Source organism: Lygodium microphyllum, chromosome 18 (genome assembly GCF_053477565.2).
Source record: "Lygodium microphyllum isolate KBCC chromosome 18, Lygodium_microphyllum_v1.1.10, whole genome shotgun sequence".
Classification (NCBI taxonomy): Eukaryota; Viridiplantae; Streptophyta; class Polypodiopsida; order Schizaeales; family Lygodiaceae; genus Lygodium; species Lygodium microphyllum.
In genome coordinates, this window is record NC_141152.1 from 112,970,808 (window position 1) to 112,989,427 (window position 18,620).

The 18,620-nt window shown below is 43.0% G+C and overlaps 1 protein-coding gene across 1 annotated transcript in view; it reads right to left on the minus strand.

Moving 5' to 3' along the window:
- LOC148021267 (tRNA modification GTPase) overlaps window positions 1-18,620 on the minus strand; it is a 108,682-nt gene that overhangs the window by 85,054 nt on the left and 5,008 nt on the right. The window contains exons 3-5 of the mRNA XM_087699127.1: window positions 16,645-16,961; window positions 4,427-4,565; window positions 3,798-3,919 (exon numbers count right to left, since the gene is read on the minus strand). Coding sequence (XP_087555253.1) covers window positions 3,798-3,919; window positions 4,427-4,565; window positions 16,645-16,961 — 578 coding nt within the window. The remainder of the gene's footprint in view (window positions 1-3,797; window positions 3,920-4,426; window positions 4,566-16,644; window positions 16,962-18,620) is intronic.

The following is an 18,620-nucleotide window of genomic DNA, read 5'->3' on the forward strand; positions in this document are numbered from 1 at the left end:
CTCTTCTCCCTCACCTTAGACCTTAGAAAAGGGCAGTCCCCCTCCCCCCATCTCGCACACAAATCAGCCCCCATCTTCATCAATCTCTCTCTCTTGAGCTCAACTTTCAAGCCACTATCTTCTACAATCACCTACTCTCTCCCTCCCCCTCTTTCTCTCCCTTTCCCTCACCTTCTCTTCCTCCTACCCTATCCCTCTCCTTCTCCTTGTCCTCTTCCTCTCCCTCTCCCTCTTCCTTTCTCACCTTCTCTTCCTCTCCTCTCCCTATCCCTCTCCCTCTCTCTCACTTTTGAGTTTCATTCATACATATTACACCATCTCCTTATCCCAAATCCCTCTTCCTCTCTCTCTCCTCCTTTTTGCTCATTCTTCTCCACAATGCCTAGGCCTCTTCATGATTTATCTTTAAGCTACACATTTTATATGTGTAAACTAATTTATATATAATTTTATATGTATTTTTTAATGAACATATGAAACAACATATTTTATTCTTAAAATTTTTGTGTACGTTCTACACCATACATATTCGCGTACTAAACGTATCATACTAAACATAGGAAACCACCCTACCATAGAGCCAAAGGGACTCACCTCCAAGCCTAGGAGCTAGCAGCACTTTGGGTCACAACCACATCCCAAGGGTTGGTGTCCCATACCACCAACAGACACCATCCGAATGTACGAATATGTCAACCAACGGGTCAAGAGTCCAACTTCCTCACATAAAGTGAGTGATCAACATCAAAAATATAAAAGCCAGTATTGACAAGATACACTCCAATCTTGTCAGGCCATTCTCTAAATACTTGCTTCAACCCATAGAGCGCCTTCTTTAACCTGCACATATATGTGAGATACTCTAAATCCTCATAACCTATTACATGCTCCATATACACCTCTTCTTACAATTCACCATGCAATAAAGTATTCTTAACATTCATTTGCTGCAAACTCTAACCTTAGGCTTTTGCCAAAGCAATCATGCATCTAACACTTGCCATCCTAGCAATTGGACTAAATGTCTCTTTATAATATATGGCATATGTTTTAGCATAGTCTTTTGCAACCAACCTAGCCTTATACCTACAAACTGAACCATCTGCATTATGCTTGATTTTGTAATCCCACTTACAATCGATAGATTTCTTGCCCTCAAGGAAGGATACCAAATCCCAAGTCTTATTGGCTTCTAATGCAACCATCTTCTCATCCATTGATGCATCCCAATGAGCATGACCAACAGTATCCTCAAAATAAGTAGACTCAATATCCTCAACTACCTTCATCATATAAACATAATAGTGAGCTGCATAACCTTTAAAACTAAATCTTTTAACAGAGTATCTGACCCTTCTAGACCTACGTACCACTGGATCACTTAGTGGAGCCTTTACATTACTATGTGCTCTTTGTGCACTTAGTGTTCTGATTGAAGGAATATCAAGCTCATCATCCAAACTCTCTAAACTACTAGAATCTCCATCAAATCCCAAATTACTAGTAGATGCATCATTACCATCCAACACTTTCTTCTTTCATTTGTTTTTACTTACAATACTTGTAGATCCACTTGAAGATATAGGGCTACTCCTTAGACTAAGGACTACCTGTAGGTGTAATACCAGATAATGTTTTTTATACACTAAGACTCCATGATTCTTACTTCTCTTTCTGTACATAGCTATCATGATCATTATCATCATCTAATACATCACCAGTAGATGCATACCAATTGCTCATCTCATCAAAAATAACGTTCCTGCTCACTCTAAACTCACCTGTGACAAGGTTATAACAACGATACCATTTTTGCTCTAAAGAGTATCCAATAAAAATACATTTTTCAGCCTCTAGATCAAGCTTCTTTTCCAACTCATCTAGCTTATGAACATATGTAATATAGCCAAACACTTTCAAGTGTGACACATCGCGCTTTTTGTCTATAAAGCATTCTTCAAGGGTCATCCCATGAACTGCAACTGTGAAAGTTTTGTTGATAATATAGACAGCAGTATGAACAAAGTTCAACCAAAAATATTTTGACATATTCTTTTTAACCATCAATGCTCGTACAGCTTCTGCAATATACCTATTTTTTCTTTCTACAATCCCATTTTATTGTGGAACATACCTGCAAGTAAACTACCTCTTTATCCCATGAGACCTCAAGAAGCCACTAAACTCATTAGAGAGGTACTCTTCCCCTCTATTTGATCTCAAGCACTTAACTTCCAAGCATGTTTTTGTTTCAACAACTGCCTTGAAAGATTTGAAATACTCAGATACATTACTCTTTTTCTTCATGAAATATACCCATAGCTTCCTTGAATAATCATCAATAAAAGTGATAAAGTATTTACTACCACCAAGAGATACATTCTGTGTAGACCCCCAAACATCTGTATGCACAACATCAAGAACATCTCTGTCATGTAAACAGGGTTATCTTGCCTACTTACTAAACTGGCATGCTTCACACACTTTATGAAATTCTACAACTATAAAAGCAAGCAACCCTCTAACCAATTCTTTGGACTACATTAATTTTAGCCTTTGTACATTTGTATATCCAATACGTTCATGCCATATTTCAATGTCTCCAACCACTTCTTTTTATTTAACCTATATAGCAGCATGCATTGCAAGAATTCAAGTATCTAAAGTGAACATGCAGCCAATTCTACTTCCTTTAGTAACCAACTTGTACTTATCATTAAAGTCTTCTACAAAACAACCTTTTGCATTAAATCGAACCTGCAACCCCTGCTCTACCATTTGGCCAACAGACACTAAATTCTTTGTAATTGATGGCATATATAATGCATCTGACAAATTGCTTGTCTCACCATCATGCAAGGATAAGAGAACTTTTACAATGTGTGAAATTGATAGCATGAATCATTACCCGACTGCACATAACCTAGATTTTGTAAGTCCTACAAGCATCTCTCCAAACCATTCAACATGATTAATTATATGATTGGATGCACCTGAATCAACATACCGTACATCATCATGTGTCCCTTTTCCTGTAATAGCATTCATCATATACTACTAGCAAACAGACGCTCGTTTTTGTCTTCATTCTATCGTAAAGACAATACATAGTTTTCTTACTGCAATTTACCACTGTGGATAGCATGACAATGATCTACAATATGATTTGTTTTGCCACAATAATCGCAAACAATAGCAGAATTTGAGTCGAGCAAATCAGGCCAGTAAACTCTATCCATTGCATTGGTATTAGAGCCAACATGCACTCTATGATAGCCATGAATGATCTCTAAGCATGACTAATTTCGCAGCAGTCATGACTATATTTAATGCAGTAATCAACAGCCTGCATTTTTGGCAGCAATAAAGCAGCAAGCTGCTAAAATTTAATCACCTGGAGCCACCTTGACATCCAGGACAGCCCCACTATTTCAGCCCTGCAAATCGACCTGTCCAGCAGTCATTTGATAAAAAACAGGAGCAGCTGTGTATTCAGTTTGAGTCATTACAGTTCCAGGACCACAGCATGCACAACTTGCTTTGAAAGCACATCATTATTTTTTACAGACTTTGTTTATTTCATAAGTAACTCTCTTGCTTCCTTCACTTCTAGCTATTCAATGTTATGACTTGTTTCACTGTCTACATGTTCTCATTGGTATGACCTTCTATACAAACAACAGATGCTGTCACCATGAAAAGCTCCACACCACACTAAATTCAAATTTCAACTGAACAGAAAAACAAACTAATCCCCTTCATGGAAGTTTTAATTACTTGCAAGCAAGAAAATTTACTTGCAAACCAGATAGAGCAGCATCAGCAGCTGAAACAGTCTTTGCAGAAACTAATTGTGCCACATTCTCTGCCTGTGTCAGGTCTAATCGCCCATTTAGGAAAGCACGAAGAGTGAATTCCCCTGCACAAAAATAATAATGACTTACTCCTCTACAAAATAAGCTATTCATCAAGATTCTAGATACCTAATAAGAACAACTCTCAAAGTTACTAAAGGTTCATAGATCACTAAATGAGAAAAAATAGTGAACTAAGTCATGTCCATACCCAAAATGGGCCTATGCACAGAACCTGTTAAACATGCAGCACTCTAAAACTAAGACCATTGAATCTCTTTAATCATGGTTGACATGGTTGAGGCCACCTTGGTTGAGTGCCTCATAATACATACCAGTGCAGACCTTACATAATACAAGAGTGTGATGATACAACACTCACGACCCAAGTAACCACGTTTGAGCTAGAGTAATGATTTATTTCATATTGCTGGAATGAGGCTACCTCGGAAAGAAGTATGTAATCGAAGTACTCACTCACTGATCCACCTAAACAGGTGTGAAGTCAGCAAAATAGACATTAGATGGACAAATTGGAGAAGGGAATTGTGAGATCACAAAGATTACTATACCAGGCTGTGCAAGTCTTGCTCCAGTGCTGAGGCAAAGTTGTAACACGCGACGTAGACATATGTCACCACCATGGCATTGAAGTTCAACAACATCTTCTCTGGTATAGGATCTTGGGGCTAGCATGGGTACGACCAGAACCTGCACATATATAAAACCATATAAGGTTATCTGACCTAATTTCACTCTATGGCACATGAAAGCAATCAGTAGCTCATTGGTGTATAGAGGTAAACCATAAGTATCCAATAACGTAATGAATGTTCATTAACAATAAAATAAGCTAATATAGCCATATAGAAACTATATAGCCAAAACTACAATGAGCCTAACTAGTACAAATATGGGTAACATGATCAAGGGGTACGAGTCCTCACTCTAGCACATGCAATAACCCTTTGTATCCTCCTTTCCATGTGACGTGGTCTAGGACACCTAGATCAGCCAAGTTGGACCATTCAATATATGACCACCCCTTGTGTAGATATACGATGTGATTGTGGCTAGGTCAAAGTCTCCTCAATGCACCCACCAAGTGCAGAGTGGGAGTAGGACTACTTTGGGATCCCCTGAACACTCGTAAAGAAATCTATAAGCTGTCTTTGGGTAGGCCTATAGCAGCCTAATGCTCTACTTCTCAGTAGTGTCTCTCTAAACCATCATATCTCTAGGTAGAAAAAACCCAAATATTATTGGCCAGTATAATCCATAATGGTCTAAACCTGCCTCTAAATAGACAATGAAATTGCCCCTGAATCTAGTAGTATGCTGGGCATGTGAGAAAATGCAAAAAAGAGAGAGACGGTGGCAGTGAGTGAACCAAATCAAGAGAGTAGAGTGTACTTGCTCCCCAGAATGATAGAGTGAAAGTACAACACTAGTTTAGGTCATGGGTTGACCTAACCAACGTTCCACCAACTAACTAGAGTCAGGCTAACTTACTCTAGTCCCCAGTGTCACTACTTTAATGTCAAAGGACACTAGGTACACACACACTACATTCACACTTATTATTAAAGTGTCCACACCACATGAATTACACAGGCACTACCTAGAATTGAAAAATTCTAATACCCCACTGCAATGCAAGGATGATCAATCACCAAAGCGTAATAAGTTCAATGTCACGAGGACCTGAAATTTTCAGATGCTTTAATCTCAAAATTTCACGGGGACATGAAATTTTGAGATGCTTTAATCTTGCTAATAAGATTTGATTAAGTTATAAATCAAATGTGCAAGGTTTTTTAGCATATGTGATGCGCATGGCAATTATTCCATGGTAACAGGCCAAAGACCCCAAGCATGTAGTGGGTGTCAAAGATAAAAGTTGTGATCAATTATGCCACCTGGGCTTTGGGGGTTAGTTGGTGTCAATTTTGGCCCTACGACCATTATTTGGCCACTAAGTGTCGATGATGACACTAGGGAATAGCATTAATTAATTAATTAATGCCAATCTAAGGGTCAACAAAGGTTGGGGACTACTCCATGTTGCAAATGGCCTAGCCAATTTAATTATGGATGGGCACATTTCATTTTGGGTAGGATCAAAAGGGCTAAAATTAATTTTCAAGATTATTTAATCCTGAAAATCAATTAAATGGCTGGATAATGCTGAAAAAGGGGTTTAGAAGGTTGCGATTTGGTAAAAATGTCGATGTAAATTAAGAAAACATTTTTGGGGGTTGATTCTCAACCATTCAGTTAGATTACAGCTTGGGGGAGAGAGAGAGAGAGAGAGAGAGCTACTCCATTTTCTGATTAGAGAACAACAATTTGCTACAGAAAACAACCAACTAGGAGCCTCAACAACAAGCACACGATAGCAAGGACCTTCCAAGGGCTGGAAACAGGATTCCTGATCAAGTAACAGCATTTTGGAGGTGCCTGGTAGTAGGTGATTGCATTAAATGCAGGCTGGAGTAGACAACAGGTAGAATTTAGGGTTTTCTCGCAAAGATAATGAGATTTCTCTCTCACATTGGCCTTCTCTTGCCTTCCCCAACCCATTCTCAAGGGATCTCAGCATTTCTCAGCCATTTTCAATAGATCTCAGCCTAATGCAGAGAGATGTTTGCTGTAAATCCTAAATTTTTGCAGAAACTCGGGACACCAAAGGAGATAGTGAATCTCAGCTTCTACTCATTCCATTGGCAATCAAGGCAAAGAAATACCGAAAGGGACACCAATTTTGGGGCCTTTAAGGTAAATTGTGCATTTCAATTTATGTTTATTTGTTGATTGCTGAACTAAGTGCTCAATCAAGAAATTACCACCCTCTCCAAGAAGGAAGGTTGGTTTCGTGGTTCCATTGCCAGGATACCACTCAATCCCTTGATTTAGTGGACCAAGGCACGTGATTGCAAGCCAAACCCTTGTGCTAGTGCCAATTTTTGCTCTCCGCTGCAAGAAATTACAGCAATGTGTCTTCATACAGTGAGATGAAATCAAGCAATAACGATGCCTCTCAGTATGAACATTCATGAGGGAATGAAGGAAATGCAATGTCTGACCTTGGGCAAGGCTCAAACTATAGACAGCAAGCTGAAAATGTTGTTGTTGGGCAAGATGCAAGGTCTTCAAGGCATAATGAGACTAATGACTAGTGAAGTGTAGAGGAATTTGATGACCAATTCAAGAATTGAATGAGGATAGTAGCAAACCTCTTTGTTGAATTGGCAAAGAATCCTCAATTTACCCGATTTTTTAATACTCCAAAGAAAAACAACAAGGGCAAGAAGAAGAAATCATCTCCTACACCTTCAAGACAGCAAGGTGCATCGAAGAAAATGCCAAAACCTTCATTTGAAGCTCCCAAAGATGCTAATACAGCAAAAAAGTTGGTATCTAGGGGGTAAGGAATGTAAATGCAAGGCCATTATGGAAGTGCCAACCCAATGGATTTTAGACAGTCGAGCATGCATGCTATGATGGGGCAGCTAAGATTGTTTTGTGGAAGCACAATTTCTCATGCTATGGTTGGACACAATCCCTATGGTATGCAACAACTAATGCATGTTGTACAAGGCCCAATGTATTCGCGTATGGCTGAAAATATACAAAATCCTACATATGGCAGCATTGGCTTGATACCTGGGGCACAACGATGGTGTCATGCTTTTTCTAGAAAATCCTAAACACCCCTAATCAGTAGTGGAATGTTTGTTTCTTGAAACCTTGTATAGAGATTTTGTTGATGCTAGTTGGTTTGAATAGCTAATAAAACTCAAACATCTGATACCCTAGGAGTTCAAAAGATGTTAATTCTTTGTATTTCCTAAAGAATATAACCTTTTCTTGTCAAGTTTGAGAAGTTGCATAGGTTGAAAATAAGGATTTGGATATGGTAAGTCATGTCAACATGAAGGAAAGCTGGTATATCTTCTGAACCCTACAACTCGTGCACTACACAGGGACAAGAGGGACACAAGCATACACTACACATTATTTTTGTCGGTAAAGTTTCCATGGGCTTCTTGGTGAAGTTTCAACATATTTCACCTATGAAAGGATACAATGGATGGAGGAGGGTGATCTACTAGATTATCCTCATTGAAGCACTTTGCCTTGATATATTCACTTAGAGTTTATTTTGAATCAGGCTCTTGCAAGCTCTGCAAAGCATAGAAGGTCTGAAACCAAACTTCCTCCTCCAAGAGGGTGGTAAATAACCTGATTTAACACTAATTACAGCAAGCAAACAATTCATACAAACTGAAATGCATACTTTGCCACTTAAATCTTGGACAATCACAACCTCTTGGCCCCAAAACTGGCGCCCCCTTGCAGTTTTTGTTCTTTCTTCAAGAAGACAATAGAATACTTGGGACTCATTGTCTTGAAGGAAGGAATATCTGTAGATCCCACAAAGATTAAGGATGTCCAAGATTGGTCACCACCTCAAAATGTCAGAGAAATCAGAGGATTTCTAGGTCAGACAGGGCGATACAAGATTTTTATCAAGGATTATTCTTTGATTGCGGCACCTCTCACTGAGCTGCTCAAGAAGCAAGTTTGGTACTAGATCTACAGTCTCAAATGGTTATGGGACTCAAGGAATGAATATTGATCATGCAAATGCTCCGTTTGGCATTGGTTTTGATGTAAATTCAACAAATGCACCCTTTTTGTAGCAACCACTGTATGACAACTTAATACCCAAAGGGGCAGCAAAAGACTACAATGAGGGTGGAAAAGCAGTGAAGTTTGGGTCCTTCAACAGTGCACAAGATAGACTGAAAGCTTGGACTTTCATTCAACAGTTTGATGCAGCCTATTCAAGGGGAAACTTCACGGAGTCCTCAGAGATTCAAAAGGCAGCCACTTTCTTAAGAGAGAATAAATTGCATTGGTGGTTTACTCTTTTGATGCAAGGTAGAGCACCATCAACTTGGGTACAATTCAAGCAAATTTTTGCATCGAATTGGTTGACAAGTACATTTGAAGTGGACATTATGATAGCTTGGAATAAGTTGGATGCTAAGGAATGCAAGAATTTGGAGCAATGTAATAAGAAGTTTTGGGATGCATTGCTACCTATTACTTCTTATCGCCTTGTACCCCTTCATGAGCAAGTGGAAAAATATGTTTGTGGGCTATCCAAAGGAATCAAGGATTTTTGCATTAAATCTATCGTATCTAGCATGTCTCAGCTTATAAAGACTACTACTACATTTCAGAGGGTTCCATCTACTGCGAAGGTTTCTTCAGTGAAGACTGCATCAGATGTGCGGATGCCTTCCTTGATTCCCTCTATCCAGGTGCCGATTCTCCCTTCCTTTCCGAAGGAAGACAAGTTGGATGGTTCCAACTATTCCCTATGGTCATGCAAGGTGGCTTGCATCCTTGATACCTTTGATCTTTGGGAGCCTGTTTCTTCGCCCATCGACCGACCCCCCGTGAATTCGTCCGATGGCACCTCTATGGACCGTGCAGCCTTATGGGATAGGCTCAACTCTAGAGCCCGTTCTTTTCTTTTTATGAGTCTCCATGATTCTGTTCTTGTACATGTTCACAGGTTAAAGACCGCGGCGGAAGTATGGACAAAGCTTGCGTCTTTGTATCAGCACAAGACATTTGCCCACAAGATTTCCCTGGAGAAGAGGTTGCGGATGCTCAGTCTTGATGGTTCTTCTTCCATGAAGGAGCACATCACGAAGATGGAGGATATGCGAGGCGAGCTAGCCTCTCTTGGTCGTCTGATATCGTCTGAGGATATGGCGATGATTCTGCTGACTCAGCTGCCATCACCCCATTATGATGTCTTCTACACCAGCCTCATCATTTCGAGGACCCGTGAGACTCTCCTATGGGAGGAGCTTTCCCCGCTTGTCTTGGAGCATGACGAGCGACTCAAAGAGGTGGGAGCCAGTGGCTCCACCAAGGCATTTACGGCTTCCACAGGTGGTGGCAAGAAGAAGAAACAAAAGAAGGAGAAGGCCAAGGACAAGAAGGAGGAGGACAAGAAGGATGCGAAGGAGAAGAAGCCCAAGTGTCCCCATTGTGGGAAGGACACTCATCCCGAGGAGAAGTGTTGGCAGAAGTATCCCCATTTGAAGCCTTAGGAGAAGGACTCGAAGGCGGCCCCCGCCACAACAGAATCTGCGTTTGTGCATCTCTTTGTTGAGGAAGACACTGCCCTAGCTTCTACCACACAGGAGAAGCCTTGGCTCGTCGACAGTGGGGCATCTTCACATATGACCTTCCGTCAGGATTGGCTTCAGGATCTTTGTTCCAGAGGGGGTACAGTCACCATTGGTGACAATTCTACAGTTCCTGTTCATGGAGTGGGGACTTTACCTATGTTTTCTGACAGGCGGTCTTCCTCCGCCAAAGTTCTCTATGTGCCTGATTTGGGTTTTAACCTATTATCTGTGCATGGTCTTACTCAGTTAGATACCCGAGTCATTTTTACTCAGGATGCAGTCACAGTGGAGGATGCTTCTACAGGTGATATTCTTTGGACAGGTACACAGGAGGGTGGGCTTTATACGCTCGCAGCCTTGGCTGCGCAGACTTCCCATGAGCTTGGGCTGCTCTGGCATGCTCGGTATGGTCATTTGAACCTCGATTCTCTTCGCCGGGCTTCTAGGAGGAAGATGGTGGAGGAACTTCCTGATTTCCCTCCTCTTCACACTTTGTGCCCTAGCTGCTTGAGGGGCAAGCAGCACCGGCAGCCTCACCCGCAGGTTGCTTCTAGGCGGGCTTCTTCTCCGCTTGAGTTGGTTCATACCGACCTTTGCGGACCTATGGGCACGGCCTCCCTTGGGAAGGCCAAGTATTTGATGCTGATTGTGGACGACTTTAGTCGTTATGTGTGGCCTTATTTCTTGGAGTACAAGAGCGAGGCATACTCCCATTTCTGTGAGTGGCAGGTGTTTGTGGAGACCCAAACAACTTCCAAGGTTCGTGGTGTTCGAGCTGATCACGGTGGAGAGTTCACTTCTCACCTTTTCTCTCAGTTTTGCAGGGATCATGGTATTCGGGTGGAGTATTCCCATCCGAACACACCATCAGAGAATGGTGTGGTGGAGCGTGCGAATCGGACCATGATTGAGATGGCCCGATCTATGCTGGAGCATAGGAGTCTTCCTCATTTCCTTTGGGGTGAGGCGGTGGCTACAGCGGTGCATATACGCAACCGCTCTCCGACTTCGGCATTACAGGACATGACTCCATATGAGGCTTTCTTTGGGAAGAAGCCTTCCGTGTCCCATTTTCGCATCTTTGGGTGCGATGCTTTTGTCCATGTGGACAAGAAGAAGAGGAAGACGAAGTTCGACTCTAAGTCAAGAAAGCTTATCTTCGTTGGTTATAGTACGACCACGAAGGGATATCGGCTCTTTGACCCGACGACGCGGCAGGTTGAGGTGAGCAGGGATGTGATCTTTGATGAGGCTTCGACCTCTAAGGATCCGATTGATGGTTCTATTTCAGATGTTTCTTCATCATCGACGGACCCCCCCCCCCACCTTCTCTCCCTTCACTTCCTTCCAGGATGCCTCTTAGCACCCCCCCTATTCCTCCTCCTTCGGCTTCCCTCTCCCCTTTGGTGGATGTGCCTTCGTCTACTACGAGCTCTTCTACCGCCTCTTCGGGATCTTCACGGGATATACAGCCTTCTTCAGATGCGGAGGATCTACCTTCCCTCGGTGAGGGGGAGTCCCTCTCCGATTTGGGTGCTTTACAGGTTCCGGAGACCCCCCGGTCTCCCTCACAGCAGCAGGAGTCTTTCAGGATTCCTTTATGGTATCGCCGGCTCATGCAGGATTCAGGTGTTACTCACTTTCCTGCTTCTTCTACAGGTCCACGTCGTTCAGCCCGTTTACAGGCCCAGCGGGACAGTTCACTATGTGTGAACTATGCTCTTATGTCACAGATTCTTCAGGATTCCGAGCCTTCCACTGTGGAGGAGGCTCTTGCACAGGATATTTGGAGACAGGCTATGCAGGCTGAGCTCGACTCCATCAAGCGAAATCATACGTGGGAACTTGTACCGCGTCCCGCGAAACGGAAGGTGATTGGTGTGAAATGGGTCTTTAAGACCAAATATCTTGCAAATCGCTCCTTGGACAAGCACAAAGCTAGGCTTGTTGCCAAGGGTTTTGCCCAGCGTGCAGGGTTGGATTACTTTGAGACTTTTGCTCCTACAGCTAGGATGTCTACCATCCGAGTGCTTTTGGCTCTTGCTGCTCACCACCGTTGGCCTGTCTATCAGATGGACGTCAAGTCTGCTTTTCTGAATGGCGTTCTTGAGGAGGAGATTTATGTTTCACAGCCTCCTGGTTTTCTTGTGCAAGGGAAGGAGGATCATGTCTACAGGCTGCGGAAGGCTCTTTATGGCCTAAAGCAGGCTCCTCGTGCTTGGTACCAGCGGATTGACCGCTTCTTTCTACAGAGTGGCTTTGCGCGCTCCGCTTATGATCCCAACCTCTACTTACGGGTTGTGGATTCTCTTTCGGTGTTCCTCATCTTGTATGTGGATGATCTTATCATTACAGGGAGCAACACTCAGCAGGTGGAGCATACACGGTCCATTCTACAGCAGGAGTTTGACATGACGGATCTAGGGATCCTTCACTTCTTTCTAGGTCTGGAGATCTATCAGATGGCACAGGGCATTTTTATCTCGCAGCATAGGTACATCTCCGAGCTTCTTTCGGAGTTTGATATGGCTGAGTGTCGGCCTATTTCATGCCCTATGGACCCTGAGTCCAAGCTTTTGACAGCTGGAGTTCCTCTTACCGATCCCACCCGTTACAGGTGCCTTGTCAGCTCTCTTATCTGGCTGCTTCACACTCGGCCGGATATCTCTTTTGTGGTGGCTTTATTGTCTTCCTTTATGCAGACTCCTACCCAGGATCACTGGCAGGCGGCCTTGCGGGTTCTTCGCTATTTGCAGGGGACTCGATCCTTTGGGATCATGTATGGAGATGAGATTACCCTTTCTGGATGGAGTGATTCTGATTGGGCACGTGATGTGGATTCGCGACGATCCACTACAGGTTATGCTTTCACCCTTGGATCTGGTGCTGTCTCTTGGAGCAGCAAGAAGCAGCCTACTGTGGCACTTTCTTCTACAGAGGCTGAGTATCGGGCCCTAAGTTCGACCGCTATGGAGGCAGTTTGGCTCCGTCGCTTACTCGCGGAGATTGGCTTTTCCCAGACCGGACCTACAGAGCTGTGCGTGGATAACCAGAGTGCTCTTGCTCTGGCCAAGAACCCGGTGTTTCATGCTCGTACGAAGCACATTGAGGTTCAGTATCACTATGTTCGAGAGCGGATCGTGGATTCGGAGCTAGTGGTGGTCTATTGTCCTACGGCGGCCAATGCAGCTGATCTCTTTACGAAGCCGTTGCCTCAGGCTTCTTTGCTTCATCACATGCGGTTCTTGGGTCTTCAGACTCTCCCAGGAGTTGAGAGGGGGTGTTAGCCTGCTCTTATTCAGTCTCAGTCTGTCATCTCCTGGTTGTGAGCTCCTATCAGAGTCTGACAGGAGACAGAGGAGCTCTGTCAGTGTGTTTTTAGGCTGCTTTAGTCAGCAAGCAGCCTTGGGCATTTTACAGCCCAATCTGGGCTGTTTCTGGGCTGACTGCCCATTATTTTGGGCAGTCGGACCAGATCTGGCCGTAGTCGGCCAGATCTGGCTGGTCGGCCAAATCTGGCCAGGTCGGCCAGTTTGGCTGGTCGGCCAGTTTGCTGGCTGGGGGCTATTTATAGCAGCCCCCCCAGTCAGTCCAGCATTCACTCTCTGCAGGTACAGCACTGCTTCCTCCATCTCCATCTCTGGCATTGGTGCTGCCTCTGCTTCCAGTCTGTCCTGGTTCCCTCACTGACGCTCCGGGCTGCGTGCAGGGACTGTTCTGTCCATTCCAGTGTATTCAGCATTCATCTCAGTCAGTGCAGACTTTCTTCCTTCATTCTCTGCTTCCTCTCTCCTCTCCTCTGTGTTCATGTTCTTCTTTCGCTGCGCACTCTCACAGAGAGAAGCTAAAGCTCAAAAGATGAATGCATTGTCCTATCTGAATCAAGCGGCAGCACCTGTGGGGAATCTGCATAGTGAAGGGACCGAAACGCAGTCCTCCGGGTAGTGGGCTTATCATTGGAAGGAGGACAACTGTCGAGGGAGCAAACCGTAGACCTATGATGCCGTCAGGGAGGAAGAAGATGATCACCAACTTTCAAGGAAGTGAACCGCAATCCTCAAATGCTAGGGAGATGGCTTGGGCAACAAACGCAAATCCCAAAGTGTATTGGAGTTGTTAAACGCATGGAGAGCAGCCCAAATGTTGACAGAAAGTGCTAGATGATGATGCCAAATGTGGAGGATGTCCCGAAGCTGTGAAATGCAAATACCAAGGGCTCAAGATGCTGATGCCATGTGCCTGAAGATTGATGCCAAGAAGGAGAGTGTTGACACCAAGTTGGTAATAATGATACCAAGTAGGGGAAAGGCCTCCGGACACCCAAACATAGATGGTGGCACTGCCTAGAGATGGAGGATGCTAATGCCAAGCTGATAAAAGATGACCCCAAGTGAAAAAGGCCAGAAATCTGATGCCGCCAAGTGGGAGAGACAAGTCACCAACTCTCAAATGATGAAGCCAATAGGGTGGAGCCTCCAAAGGCAACTTGAAAGGTGATGGGAACAAGGCACATGAAGGAGAAGAGGAAGAGTGGCCACGAATTGTGATGTCCTCCTGTAGGGGTATGGGCAATAGTGGAGTTAAGAGGGAAGAGTTGCAGAGTGACGAAGGAAGAGGGATGAAGAATGATTGAACTGGGTTGAGAATGAATGAAGTGACGGCCTATTTATAGGCATAAACTGTCTAGGGTGGCGCACCACTTAAAGGGCACCACCCACTGGAAAAATGACCAAAATGAGCACACCATCCCTTTTTGGGGCTGTCAGTGTGAACCCCTAAATGAGTGTGTAAACTGAGAAGTGGTTTCTCAACAGCATGCATTATAGGAAATACCACACAGGTTCACGGAAAGCACAAATAATAGTACATGTAAGTGAGGCATATGACCAAGGGCTTATGCCATTTAAAACACAGGGCTCAAACCATTTACTGTGTATGCACACAGGTTAGATCCAAGTAAGTGGGTTATATGGCAAGCATGCATCACACTTGCTAAGGATTAATACAATTAACAACAAAAAAGGGTCATGCCAAGGCTAGGAAGTGAATCATGCAGCTCACTCTCTCCTCTTATGTGTGCAACTTTTGAAACCTTAATTTGCATATCAAACCAGCAAGTTGTTTTAAGGTCATTTTATTATGCCTCTAAGATTATGAAGGACCTCTGTCCAAATATGAGTGAGAGTCTAAGAGGTTCAAGTGTGCTGCTGATCTATAACCTCAATGCATGCTTCTAAGAGTATGAAGGACCTCTGTCCAAATATGAGTGAGAGTCTAAGAGATTCAAGTGTGCTGCTGATCTATACCCTCAATGCATGCAACCTTGTTTGCCTTCACATGCATGCTAGTGTATGAGGTCCACCTAGCAAACAAGCTATTTAGAAACATAAATGTGAGGGGGTCTACTTAGCAAGATGTGCCAATCCAGCCTGCAAAACCACAATCTGTTCGAGTGATGTATGTGCACCTATGCTTACGTCATCACTTGGGGGGATATGTCTACCTTGTTACTTTCAAAGATGACCCCACCCATGACAAACGTATTTGGTATTAAAGCAATGTCAACCTTGACAATGTTAAAGAATACTAGTGATTCCAAGTTTGTCACCCTCCAAACCAATTAGAAGGGATGCATTCCCTTCATCTTGTGGGTTTACACAACAATTTATCATACCTTATACACCACAATAGAATCTTATCACTAAACACAGGAAACGTCACTCAGGGAAATGGCTAGATGCACACTTAGAGAAAAGTTTTTGCATAGTTGATTTTAGATGGATCCATCATGACAGCTTGTTATGTGCAAAATCAATCACCTCCAAGGGCATTCAATTTCTGCTTATGAAGCATGGAATGGGCACTAGCCCATCTTCTCTCATATGTGCACTTTTGAATCTGCAGCTCATGTACATGTTCCAACAGAGCAGTATCATTAATGTCAAGGTAAGCCTTAAGGCAATCCAGTGAGTGCAGTTGAGAAGCAGAGGATACCACTTGTACCAGCCCTCCATTCAGCTAGCAAAGATGTTATATTTGCTCAAAGATGAGCTTTACCTTTGCAAGAAAGCAAATGCTTGCTTTAAGATGAACCTTATTGACGACTTTAAAATCTGGTTTTGGATGCCAAATTCACTATTTGTATTTCCTCCTTCCAAAGGTCTACATCATTTTTAGCATTTTACCGACAAAAGCTGGAATCTACTACAGCCAAAATAAACTTTGAACTACGGTTGACAGACTCCAAAGATTGCAAAAGCATAAATTAGGATCATGAAACGTCAGAGAGGCATTTAATAATATTCCAAATTTTGTCCAGCCAAAGGAAAACCAAAAAGAGCTAGCAGAACTAATATGAAGAAGAGTAAGGAAAATTACAGATGTACATAGGCAAACCTTAGCAGCATCACTAATTCAGCACCTTCCAAAAATAAAAAAGGTTACAAGAACCACAATCTTTCTGTAAGCTATTCTAAGGTTTGTTTTAATATTGGTGCACACTGTATAGGACTTGAAAAGTTGCAGACCTGTTACAAACTATTCCCACACTCTTCGTGAAACTAGGACATTACCTCATCAACTAAAGCCCCTGAGTCATCAACAAGCACACCGTACTCCACCAAATGACTGCGTGGGTTCCATGAGAAACTAAGTTTGCTGTGCTTTCGGCACCGTCTACCTGGCACAAATATGTTCTTAGTGATAGACACTGCCAGAGGTCCTGACAACCTGATTATTCCCACTGCTCCATGTTGGCCACCCATAGGGGTTACAATAGCTGCAATTGTGTCACCGCTTGTACTCGGCACCTCTGTAGCATTATTCCGTGTTGACTTCGCAATGTTTTCAAAGCTTGCCCTTGAATCTTCAAAAGAAAATGAAGTTTCCGCTACAAGAATATGCAACAAAGAAACCGTGAGAACCGAAAACCCTCACTGACCCCATGAGTTCAAGAGCTTTAACTTGTTATTTCCCTCCATAGCATTGATGGCATAATCACATTACCAGATGCCAAAAAGAAAAGGTATAAATGCTCACATTCAAAATTAGTTCACATAAAGTTTCAAAAGCAGCATAGAACACTATATATAGCTTACATAATATCATAATACTATAAGTTGTCATGCGCAAAACCAAAGCCTTACAACAACTGCAAGAGAACTTCCAAGACACTCAGACCAGGCCTGAAAACAAGCTGAAAAGTCAAACGCATGTATGGCACTGGCAAGTAAGCAGATGTTAGCATTACTACATTTCATGGGTTTATTGGTTGTATTTGGGCATTTGGGTGAGTGCCTGAGTGGACAATTGAGTGGCCATTTACATCACACTCAGTTGTCTCAGCCCTCAGGCCTTGTTCCTTGGCCTGTTTATAGGTGCCTATTCTCCACTACATTCATTTGATGCACATTTACATCCATTGGAGAGAGGAAGACTGGAAGCACTCTTGTGGTCATCATAGCCCATGTGGTTTGCACACATCTTCTCATGTTTAGGTATGTGGATTCCATGGCCTATTTCTTCATTCCTTGAGTTGTTCTTGCTTTCTTGTTCATCTCTGTCAGTGTTCAGCAACTGTTTCTTTTGCTTCCGTATTCATCTCTCTTTCTCACACAATATCATATAAGAACAAGAACTCAGTCCTAGTGCCCATTTTGCTGCTGTTTCTACTGTGTCAGATCTGCTATAGGCTGCATTCAGTCCTGGGGCTGAGAATATCTGCATTTAGCTGCTGTCCACCTTCGTGCTTTCTGGGTGACTTGCCAACAAATTGCTGCTGATGTGGTGACTGCTGTCAACTGCTGTGTACTTTGTGTTTCAAGCATGGTTGTCATGTCCAGTGGTGCCCAATGAGTACCATCTGATACTAGCATGGTACTAATCAGACTAAAATATCTCAGACATACATCTGATTTTAAAAAAAGTGTACACATAATTTTACAGCATGTGCCTAATGTTGGGACTTAAAATAATGCACTTCAAATGTTTAGAGTCTTTAGACTAGGAATTTAGATATGGAGACCTCGAGGATAGGGAGGATGGAGAGTTTGAGAGCAGAGATAGGGCAAAGGAGAGCTTGAGGAGAGACAGTTTGAGAGTAGAGAGCTTGAAAGTTGGGCTTGAATTTTGAATTTGAAATTAGAGAGGGGAAGAGAAGGACAGAATATATTGTTTTGGGGGTTTTTTTTTTCAGGTTTTGGGGGTTTTGGGGGTGACCCATCCCTTGCCTTGTCACCTGTAGCCTCTTAACTTCACCCTATTGATCATGACCCACAACCTGACTTTGACTTCGCCTTGGATTGTGTTTTCAGCCGGTGCTATTTCTAATTACTGTTTTTTCATCTAAGAGAAGGTTCATGTATCAGTGCTCATGTCTCTACTACACTCACTTCACTTCATTCCTGTCTCTCATTTTGTGTGTTGAATTTTTGGCTTAAACTATTGAACCTTTGATTTCTGGGATATTGACCATAAGTGCCCCAAGTACTCTCTTTTACCCTTTTATTCACTTTAATCTTCATTTCATCATTCAATGGCTCCTCCATGT